At 41.3% G+C, this 11,292-nt stretch overlaps 1 protein-coding gene across 1 annotated transcript; it reads right to left on the bottom strand.

Annotated features, from left to right (window-relative positions):
• Positions 1-8: 8 nt before the first annotated feature.
• Positions 9-11,133, bottom strand: zpax1 (zona pellucida protein AX 1). The gene is made up of 21 exons (XM_058378949.1): positions 9,895-11,133; positions 9,754-9,803; positions 9,583-9,678; positions 8,429-8,553; positions 8,197-8,337; positions 8,001-8,093; positions 7,042-7,206; positions 6,865-6,961; positions 6,565-6,785; positions 5,599-5,752; positions 5,307-5,515; positions 4,678-4,795; positions 4,346-4,539; positions 3,972-4,080; positions 3,229-3,398; positions 3,041-3,144; positions 2,810-2,940; positions 1,760-1,946; positions 1,273-1,414; positions 1,077-1,176; positions 9-1,002 (listed from the first exon to the last, which is right to left on the bottom strand). Exons 1-21 carry the CDS (start codon positions 9,915-9,917, stop codon positions 929-931), a joined length of 2,703 nt encoding a protein of 900 aa, XP_058234932.1. The 5' UTR covers positions 9,918-11,133; the 3' UTR covers positions 9-928.
• Between the last annotated feature and the right edge of the window lie 159 nt (positions 11,134-11,292).

Here is an 11,292-nt window from a genome sequence, read left to right as displayed (position 1 = left end):
ATTCTGCCTTCTCTTTTTCTATCCATCTTTCTCCATCCTCATCTATCTTTCCCTTCCACTTTCTCCCAGTCAGTACCTCTCTCTCTCTCTCTACTCATCCATCCACCCCTCTCACTCTTTATACCCACCCATCCATCCATCGATCCAGCTCCCTTCCTCCATCTCAAGCCATCTCCCCATCCATACATCCTCTCACTATTTCTATCCAACTATCACTCAATACATCAATCTGCCTTCTCTTTCCTTCCATCTATCCATCCCTTCCACTTTCTCCCTATCAGTCTTTCTCTCTCCATCCATCTGTTCACCAACCTCCCTTTCTCCATCCCCATCTATCCCACCCTCTCACTATTTCAACCCATCTCCTCCAAACACCACACAACTAATACAATTCATTTTATAAAGGCTTTTAACTGTTCTACTCTTTTGAAGCATCTCCAGTGAATAAAGGCCATTAAGAGTGTCTTTTCATACACTCGCACATTTAGACCCAAAAGTGATGCATTTAGCTTTTATCCAATTTATTTTAAATCTTACTTCTTTCTGAACCAAAACAGATGAGACAAAACCTGAGTGAATGGAGCGAACTGAAACGTCCACCTACACTTTCAAAAGAGGTCATAAGCTACCTGTAACCTAGTATAGGTGTGGAAATGGCACTGAAGTCACTCGGACCTGTTTTTAAATGTTGATCAGGTTGTAATAAATCCTTGAGGATGTCCACTGAGGGTTTGGGGAAAAGGTGTGAATGAATTGTTATTTAAAAGTGGCAGGTGTGAGCAGACATGACTGTATGCTCTTAATGACAGTTCACCTGGATGTAACACCTTTGAAAAAATCAAAAGGCCTCCTGAAGGAAGCGAGCAGAGATACAGTGGGACAAGCTCGAGAGACATGGCTTTGAGTCAACACTTTATTCATATCTGAGCTACAAGCTAGAGAGGAAAATCTTTCCAGACGAGACCCACATCCTGTGCTGTTCATGTCCCATGTTTCTGCGTCCTGTCAGTCGGACCAGAAGTGAGTCAGGGATGTGAAGAGAGTTTGTTACGACATGAGAGAAATTCACTACGCACCTCTTTTAACATTTTCCACCTTAGACGACGGACACCTGGCGTTACAGTCCTCGTCAGACTGGTGGACGTCACACAGAACAGTTTCACAGTGGACCAGGATCTTAAAGGATAAGAAAAGGAGAAAAAACCCATAAGTTTAACTATTATTTGACCTCAAATGGTGTTTCATACAGACTAATAAAGAGTGATGGATCACCTGATCATGAAGAGGCATGTCGTCTTTGACGAAAGTAAACATCTCGATTCTGAAGCGCCTCAAGTGATTCGGGTATCGAACCCGGGCGTCAGACGTGACGGGGTAGAATGTTATTTGGTAACTGTCTGCTGGATTCGCACAGCTGAGTGTAAAGCAAAGGAACAAAATTTAAATACACCGCGTGATGTGAAGGAAAAGAACTTCTTTTTGTGTGTGAAAGAGAGTTAGAGAGAGAGACAGACACAGATATGGAGTGAGAAACAGACAGACAGACATGGACAGAGGTAGAGAGTGCACGAGAGAGACGGACAGAGACATGGGGAAGGGGGGAGAGACAGTCAGATGGACATGGGGAGAGAGAGAGGGGAGAGACATGGAAAGAGAGAGGTGGACAGAGACAGACATGGGATGGGGGGGTATATAGATAGACATGGAAAGAAAGAGAGAGAGAGACAGAAATGAAGAGAGAGAGACAGACAGATATTACCCGTTCACAACCAGATCCCAGCTCAGCACAGAGCCTCTGTGATTAGCCGAAGCCCAGCAGTTCTCCAGCACCAGCTCTATTTGTGGGTCAATGGACTGCATCAGCTCCACCTCGAAGTACAGAGGCTGCTTTAGATACTGAACCACTGGATATTCCTCAGCCATGTAGAAGGCATCGTAAGAGGCGTCTGGAGAGAGAGAGAGAGAGAGAGAGAGAGAGAGAGAGAGAGAGAGAGAGAGAGGAAAAGCAGACAAGAGGTAAGTTTACTCCCATTTACACTTACTCACCTGACTGATGTTTCCATTTAGAAAATATCAGCTTATATTTAAGCGTACTGAACTGATGGTGCTGAGATTTAAACCCACAACTGATCTGGAGCCCAAAACCTTTAACCACTGAGCCACTTCCTCTACAGGCTTCCTGTTAAACAGTGAAGCAGCTAATAGTGTGTTTAGCCTCAGACAGCTCACCCGGGTGTGAAAGATCTCTGTCGTTCCCCATACATCACACTCTCTCTCCACCTATTTCTCCATCTCTCTCTCTGTGTTAACCTCTCTCATTCCCTCAACCATTTCTTTCCCCATCCATCTTTCTCTCTCTGTATCCACCTCTCTCGCTCTTAATCCACCTATCGTTCCCCATCCACCTCTCTCTCTCGCTCTCTATCGTGCTCCCAATCATCTCTCTCCATCTTGTTCCCCATCCATCTCTCACCCACAGTTTCCCCATCTATCCATCCTTCCCACTCTACCTGCCCTTCTGTCCCCATCCATCAAACTCTCCATCCATCCACCCCTCTCTATCTATCCATCCATCCATCCATCTCCTTCACCCCATCTCTCTCTCTACATCCATCCATGTCTTGTGCTCACCATCATCTTTCTCCCCATCTCCGTCTCCCTCTTATTCCCCAGCCATCTCTCTCGCTCACATTCTCCCCATCCATCCAGCTCCATCTATCAAACTCTCTTCATCCATCCACCCCTCTCTATCTATTCCTCTTATCCCATCTCTCTCTTTCTGATTTATGTAGTGTATACAGTAACCTACCTCTCGCGAGCCTCATCCTGACATGCAGCTCTCCAAACCCAGGATCCGCGTGAAGTGAGCTTGCTTGCGACACGGTGGAGAACGTCATAGCCAGTGTTTTGGTTAGCTTGTAGTTGCAGACCACCGACACACTGACATCCATCATAATGAAAAACACGACATCATTAATGTGTATTAAAAAAAAAAAAAAAGCAGAAAAGGGAGTAAGAATAAACGAGTACTACACAGTACCTATACTCAGGACCGTTTTTTGTGGCGTATTCCGACGCCAGTGCATCAGTCTTCCTGTCGCCCATCGAGATCGTGTTCTGGTACGTCATGATGCCATCGTGGAACTGAAGCGAGGAGACGCGTGAGGATTAATGGCGAACATGAAGAAAAAAACGAGAAGAAAAACGAGACCTTCAGCCATAACGTACCGTTCTGGTGGTTTGACAACTGCTTGCGTTGAAAGAGAAGTACGCAAAGCGGGTGTTGCTGAAGGCGGGTTTACACGACGGATCCTTCAGCGTCAACTGGCTTGGGATCATCTGGGTCGCCGATTTCACCTTGACAGCCAGTGCGGTGATGGAGCCGTTTGCAAAACATTCTGAAGAGGGTTTACACATGAGAGCACTGAGCTGATCTAGCTTCCAAAACACAGATACAAACTTCCAGGAGTTATTTCCCAGCTTCCTTTTTCACATAAACTGATCAATAAATCTAACTGCATTAAATATAGTTGAAACGCGGAAAAATTTAGTGCCACTGTGATGCAAGACGAAATTCAGGCATTGTGAAAGATTTATCAAAATTCAGAGCGCCTTCGCTGCTTTGACGCTCGTCTAAACCCCACCAATAAAATGAGCCACTTGGGTTTTTACACAAAACGGCTACAAATATCTAAAATCACTTAAAAAAACAAAACATTCTTTAAAGTGAGCTTGAGGTCCTGAAGATGTTTTTACAGCAGAACAAAGACATCTTTAAATCGCAGATTTAGGAGTCAACATTACATACTGCATAATGTACCAACACTTTATTTATGATATAATTGAACATTTAAACACACACGCACACATTCCCATGGCATTAGACTGATTTTTGTAGTACAGCAACTTAAACATAACTTGGAACAGGAATCAGTAGGAGGAAAAAAGAAAAAACACACACACACACCTACCTGTCATGATCAAGGGAAAGGTGCAAGCCAGGGAGAAGTTTTTAAACTGCCAGTTCTTCTGGATTATTTCTACATTAATACGAGCTCTCACTGAGGACTGATTGGCTGTCTGCAGTTCACAGAGAGAGAGAGAGATATAGACAGTTACAGGTAGATAGAAAGATAAATAGGGGGAGAGGATAGAGAGACAGACAAAGCAGTAGACAGAAAAGAGTAAGGCAGAGAGAGAGACAGACAAAACGTTAGAGGCAGATAGAAAGTGGGAAAAACAGAGAGGTAAGATAGAGAGAGTTCTAGTTACTGTAAATTACATCTTTAACAAACGACTGCATAAATGTCATCATGACAAAACCTTAAGTAAGCACATGCTGTACCACAAACACGACATCCTGTGTGAGGAAAGGCACGGTCATGTTTAGATGAGTGCTGTTCCGCTTTAGGCTGTACTCTGTATGGAGGTCAGCCGAGAGGTCACGTGTGCCGACCCTCACTTTAAAGCTGTGGTTCCCGTGTTCGATTGTGATGTAGAAGTTCCTGTCATCACACACTCCATTCATAGAAATCATCTCTGTGCAGAAACACAAGAAATCAGCTTCAAACCCTCCCTGCCTAACCCTCAACTCCCTCCATCCATCCATCCCACCCTTCATCAATCCCTCCATCCACAAAACCTTCCCTCCCTACTTCTATCCATTGTCATACTTACTGATGTCCTCACGAACAGCTTCCACTAAAGCAGAGTGAGAAAAGAAAACGAATTCAGGAAGCACCAACAAGCCAAAGGTGATGGGGAGACTGTGGACCACGCTCACCAGCTTCACATTCTGCAATAAAGTGCAGCATGCAGTCAGAATGCAACAGCAATCATGATAAAAAATTTTTTTTTTACTTAAAACAGTATCTCTACATACATTTTTATCCTTTTCTGCTTTAATACACCTCCATTATATCAATAAGAACACTAGACAGGAGAGTCTGAACATCTGGAACTGGTTCATGCTTTCAAGCTTGAAAATAGATCGAGAGTAAAAGAAAGGAAGGAAGGACAAAATGAGAAAGACGACAGAAAGAGAGACAGACACAAAGACTGATGGAGGGAGAGAGAAAGAGAGAGAGGGAGACAGACAGACGGACAAAGACACAGAAAGACAGACGGACAGAGAGAGACACACAAAGACAATCAAACAGACAGAAAGACAGACAGAAATAGAGAAAGAGAGAAATACAGAAAAAAAGAGAAAGAAAAAAAAAAGACACAGACAGGATCCCAGAATCTGGTGCAAATCAGCAAATTCTAGATCCTTTAATCTGTATTTTTAAGCATTAGAGTCTTACAGTTCTGAGGACAGCAGGATGAGAGAAGGGGACCTCCATACTGAAAGCTTTGGAGCCGTTAGGGAATAAGTGTTGCTGCACGTTAAATCCTCTGTTGTTGGCCTCTTCAACACTCATCACTCCAGTGGACAAGGTGAAGTTCAACAGCTCCACATCGGGCAGGAAGGAGCCCAGCGTTATACGAAACACTTCTGAGTCTGAATCAGTGTCTGGAAGAGGAAAGAAATTAATCTCAGCTGTGATTATTTTATTTGTTGCCGTTATATTTTCATGTCGGTTTTAAATAACTCACCGCTCGTGATGTGAGGCGGCCGAAGCTCCGGTGGCGTGATGATCGGATAGTGAACTTTGTATCTGGTGATTTCAGACTTTCCTTCCATCCACAGCATTTCCAGCATCGGTTCAACACTGTAAGTGATGTGGTACTGGTTATCCAGCACGCTGCTCTACAGTGAGGGCAAAAATGTTAAAAAAAAAGCCATCAGAAGGTTTTAATGTGTAGTTATTGATATGGTGAGGTTTGGACAGATGGAAACATTTGACATTTATGGAAGGAGTCTCCAGTGTGAGTCGGTAAGTAAAAAGAAAGCAAGAAAGTAATATTCACTATACAGTGGAACCTTGGCATATGAATGCCCTCCATTACCAATTATTGCATTGGCATACGAAGCATTTTCAGCATACAAACTGAACACCGGCTAAGTTGCACGGACGTCCGTTCAAAACTTGTTAGCGTCAGTGGAACGCCAAGCAAAGTGAGTTTACAAATTTTACGAATTTGTTTTCAGTCAGTGAAATCTGTTTAGAAAGACTCAACCCACGATACCAGCGTTGTCTTCAGCATGCGTTCAAAAGCTAGGTGATATTTGGGGTGTTTTTTGTTGACAGATTGGTGGTGTGGGTGATCTGTTCTATTTTTAGCCCAAGCTTGGTGGCACGACTTCCTGTGAGGATCCTCCAGAATGAATTAAACTCGTATGCGGAGGTTCCACTGAATCCAGTTTTTAAGTCAAGCCAATCTTCCACTACACAGTGCAAACTGTTAAGCAAATTTTGGCTGCTAAGAAACACAGCAGGTAAAGATCAAACTATTTTATGGGCAGAACAATGGCTTAAGTGTAATCCTGGCATAAATGTAATAAACAATCTGCCCAGAGGACACAGGTATATCTCACAGATTTAAGAACAGATTTAAACATGGCTCAGCCAATCAGATTATAGAAATAGGTCCATACCAACCTGAGCAGTACTGACCAACCTTATAATAGCCATCTGGTCCACCGACAGGCAAGGAAATGATAACTTGGTTCTTGGTCATCATCATGGTATAGCCCCGAGCGCTCATCTCGGTTTGATTGAGCCTCTTTCCATTAATCCCCATGTATATTTCATACATTTGATGTTGAGGAGCCGTCATCAGAGGACTGATGTACTGGGGCATGTACCATGTGATGAGTTTGAGAGTAAAATGGAGTCCACCTGTACAATGATTATTATATGAGATTATAGAAACTATAGATCTCTCATCCAGAATCATAACTCATCTAGAAGTCCATACCAGTTGGACAGACAGCAGCACTGTCAACAATGGTTACAGACCAAGCCTGCTTGAAGTAGGTGCTCACTTTAAAGACCTCCATCTGCACCCCGTTCACCTGGATGAAAAAATCAGAGAAAATCAGAAAATCTCTAGAGCTCGAGAGCTGACACATCTGTACTCGACTCGCTCACGTACATCCTCAGTATATGTTTCAGGTGTGTTATAGGGGCTTCGCAAGACCAGTCGTGTTGGAGTCATCGATACGCCGTAACCTGCATTACGAACCTCCTCCAACATCATCGGCTTTTCATTGGGTGTGTAGAAGACCATCCTCCAGATATTGCCGAGAGTGGTGGAGGCCTGAAGACAGGAGAATTAAAAGGAACCATTAGGAATGGCAAGCATTAAGAAGGTACATCTTTGTCAAAATTACATTTACGCAAACCTTCTGCAGAAAGATGCACAAACAACTCGACCAATTAAATAATAATAAATTTTAAAAAAATCAATGAAAATAAATCAATAAATTCGCATTTGTGGGGAAATAAATCCATGAAAATAAATTTGTGGAAGAATAAATAAATGTAAAACAAATGAAAAAATAATAAATAAATAAATTCACACCTTCAAAGTTTTTGTGGGGAAATAAATCCATGAAAATTATTGAATTCATGGAACAATAAATAAGTTTAAAAAACAATAAATAAAAATAAATAAATAAGGATGTTAAATTTATTTCTCATTAATATTTATGAAATTATGGAACAATAATCAAACAAAAAAATTTAATCTGAGGGAAAATTCATTAAAATTAATAAATAATTTTATATTAATAAAATTAATAATAAATAAATAAAACAAAAAAAAGAGTAAAGAGTAACATGTAAACAAATAAATTGGTGGAAAGAAAAAAAAATTGAATTTGAGGTGAAAAAATATTATTGCTGAAAAGCCATGGTACCGAAAAACAAATTCACCAATTGTGAAAAAAACTCATCGTGTCTAAAACTTTTTTTTTTTCCATTTAAAGATGATCTAATATCCTGTAACACTTTTCAAAAAAGAAAATAAAAGTATTTTGGGGGCCACCAAATACATAAATCTAAAGAAATAATTTTTCCAGCTCACACCAGGTGACTACACCCTACATTTACCTGCTGATCGGCCGAGTATCCGGTGGTTCCTGCCACCGCTGGTCTCGGCTGTTTCAGCAGATTCAGATCAAGGCGTCCTCTATGGACCGAGACCTTAAAACACAGATCAGGATTAAAACTCCAACATGAACCATTTACTGAAAGACAAGAGTTATAAGTTTTATATAAAAGATATTTATGGTTTAGTGAGTGTTACCTCCATGAAGTTTCTCTCGCAGAGGATCTCGCGTGAAGCCCACTGATTGTATTCACAAGTCTTTTCCACCTCCAGCACATTGTCAGACATGTGATTCCCGAAAAACTTCAGGCGCAGTCCGATATCAAACACGGCATCGCCCTGAGACCAGCAAGACACACCAAGCAACGGTCAACTCACCACTCCAACTGTGCTCAACTTTCATGTTCTGTATGTTGTGGATTGTCAGTACATGGTTATGAGTAAAGCAGCTCAGCAGTGAGGTGTAGATTCTGGTATTTCCCCAGGGATCAGACTCCATGCTGTAGCCACACTGACTCGACACTGCTCCTGTTAGCATCACGTGCTGGGAACCGTCTGAACAGGGAGAATATTCACTGTTAGAACACTCTGTAGATCTCACTCTGTCTATTCATCCATCTACCTATATCTATCCATCTCCATCCAGCTCTCTCTATCCATACATTTATTCATTTCTCTCTAGCCATATCTCTCTTTCGTTATATATATATCCATCCCTGTCTATCTGTCTTTATCTATTCATCTCATTTTATTTCTCTCCATTCATCCATCTCTCTCTCTCTCTCTCTCTCTCTCTCTCTCTCTCTCTCTCTCTCTTATTCAATCAATCCACATATCCATCTACATATCATTTATCTATCCATCCATCCCCTTCTACCTATCTATCCACCTATCTCCAATTACCTCTCCATCTCTATGCATCCATCCCTATCATCTAGCTGTCTTTATACATCCATCTCCACCTACCTGTCTTTATCTATTCATCTCATTTTATTTCTCTCCATTCATCCATCTCTCTCTCTCTCTCTCTCTCTCTCTCTCTTATTCAATCAATCCACATATCCATCTACATATCATTTATCTATCCACCTATCTCCAATTACCTCTCCATCTCTATGCATCCATCCCTATCATCTAGCTGTCTTTATACATCCATCTCCACCTACCTTTATATATCCATCCATCCCTCTTCATTTCTTTATCAATCCATCCATCTACATGTCTCCATCCATATCCATCTATCAATCCCCTTATACCTATCTATCCATCCATGTCCATTTATCTCTCAATCTGTCTTTATCCATCCATCTCCACCTGTCTCCATCCATAGCCATCTATCTCCATTTATCTCCCCATCTCTATCCATCCCTCTTCATTTAGCTTTATCCATCCATATCCATCTATCAATCCCCTTATACCCATCTATGTCCATTTATCTCTCCTTTCCCCCCTTTCATCTATGTCTTTATCCATCCATCCCCGTTCATTTTTCTCTATCTATCCCTCCATCCCTCTATCCATCCATCCCTCTCTTTATATCTAGCTATATGTTTAAGGCTCAAGCTCATTTTTAAGAACACTTACTGATGGCTTCAACTTTGAGCTGACGTCCAGAAGACAGCGAGCGATTCGAGGTAAGCTTCATAACATTTCCAAGACACTCCAGACTCAAACCAGGTCCTGCAAAATCCCACCCATCACACTGTGTTTATCAGAGTTCAGTCTTAAACATAGAACATTGACTATAGTACTCACGCTGGCTGAAAGCCTCGCCTGCACCAGCAACCACCAGAAGCCAGAAAGCACTAACAGAAACACAAACTCAATTAAAAACAACAAACCAAACCAAACCACATGCTTTTGCTGAATTAATCTTACCTCGGAGTCAGAACTTACCAAAACTCATAGAAAGGTGGCATGGTAATGAAAGGGAGGCTTGTGGCAGTTTAAACAAGCTTAGCAGTGTGTTTAACTGTGTTGAAGAAAACACTCACAGACCTACACAGATCCTGAATATCATGAGGTTCTGTTAAGGTTCTCAGTGGCCAGGAGTGAAGGAAACCACTGAGGAAAATTGAGGAAAAGACACCAACTCAAGCTCAACAGCTCCAACCTGAGAACAGACGTGATGTTCAGCAGTGAAGTAAAGCCACTCCTACACAGCTGATCCTAATGACACTGATGCTCCTCAGGATTGGTCAGGACACAAAACTCAGTGCTGAGCAGCCATGATGTCTAGAAAGATCTAGCAACCAACATTTAACAAATTTAGTCAATTTGTTAAAAAATATGGAGTTTTCTTGTGTGTCCATGTTGAAGATTGGATGCTTGGTCATGTCTCACTCCACAGTGGAGGTTAACATGAAGCTCATATATAAGTAGACGGTCAGGATTTTAAGAATTTGTAGTGTTTCATAAGGATTTCTGTTTTTCTCTAGACTACTAGGGGTGATATAGTCATAGAAAAGTTCCAGAAAAACAAAAATGATCTTCAAAGTAAATGTTGATCTCAACCCATTTCTGCTCTCTGAGATGTTCTCCAAGTGCTTGTTCATCTAAAAAGCAGCTCAGATTTCATCTTCAACCAGTAAAATTCTGTGTACGGTTCTCCAACAGAGGGAAAAACACACGTCTAAAACACACTGAAAGACGACAGACTCGTTTTAGATCAGACTCACAGACACAACATCATTCATTTATTTATACTGAGTGAAAATAATTAATTAGACCATTTCCATTCTGCTGGTGTAAGAGAAAGCCAGTGTTAATAGTAAAAATGGTTAAGTATGACATCATCACACACATCATTTTACCAAACCGAGAGAGGACTTCACCCTGAAAAACCTTCTCAGAAACCTTTTTACAAAGAAGCAGCATCGTACCAGAAGTTTATGACTGAGTGTTTAGGACATGTTCATGATGTAAACCTGCATCCAGACACAAAATAGTGTAGAGTGTTGTGTAGAGATCACATTCTGTGTATTTGAACCTACTGAAAACACGCGGAGTGAATTAGAGAGAGTCAGTGTTGTTTTCCACAGTAAGGAAGGTAGATGGAGACTGTGGGGTTGCCAATACTTTTAACAACCAGTGTTTTAACATTAAAACAGCATCCAAAGAATAATAATATATGAGCTGGTAGATTATTTTCTCGTATAATTTACACGATTCATATTATTATTATTCTTCCTCCTCTTTTTCTTCTTCTTCCACTTCTTCATCTTCATTTTCTTCTTCCTAATAATTCATATTATTTGAAGGAACGAAAGCAACAAAACAGGCACTGCAATTTTG

This window comes from Hemibagrus wyckioides, linkage group LG25 (genome assembly GCF_019097595.1).
Source record: "Hemibagrus wyckioides isolate EC202008001 linkage group LG25, SWU_Hwy_1.0, whole genome shotgun sequence".
In the NCBI taxonomy this organism is placed as follows: Eukaryota; Metazoa; Chordata; class Actinopteri; order Siluriformes; family Bagridae; genus Hemibagrus; species Hemibagrus wyckioides.
Note: the sequence above shows the minus strand (reverse complement) of the source record. Positions and strands in the feature narration are given on the sequence as shown.

What these genes read in the sequence shown, in the direction of transcription:
- zpax1 (XM_058378949.1), bottom strand. Translation starts at nt 9,917, where the DNA reads ATGCCACCTTTCTATGAGTTTTG. An exon ending in CCACCTTTCTATGAGTTTTG is followed by an intron (nt 9,804 to 9,894) that starts GTAAGTTCTGAC and finishes TGTTTCTGTTAG; the next exon opens with TGCTTTCTGGCTTCTGGTGG. An exon ending in AAAAACGGTCCTGAGTATAG is followed by an intron (nt 2,941 to 3,040) that starts GTACTGTGTAGT and finishes GATGGATGTCAG; the next exon opens with TGTGTCGGTGGTCTGCAACT.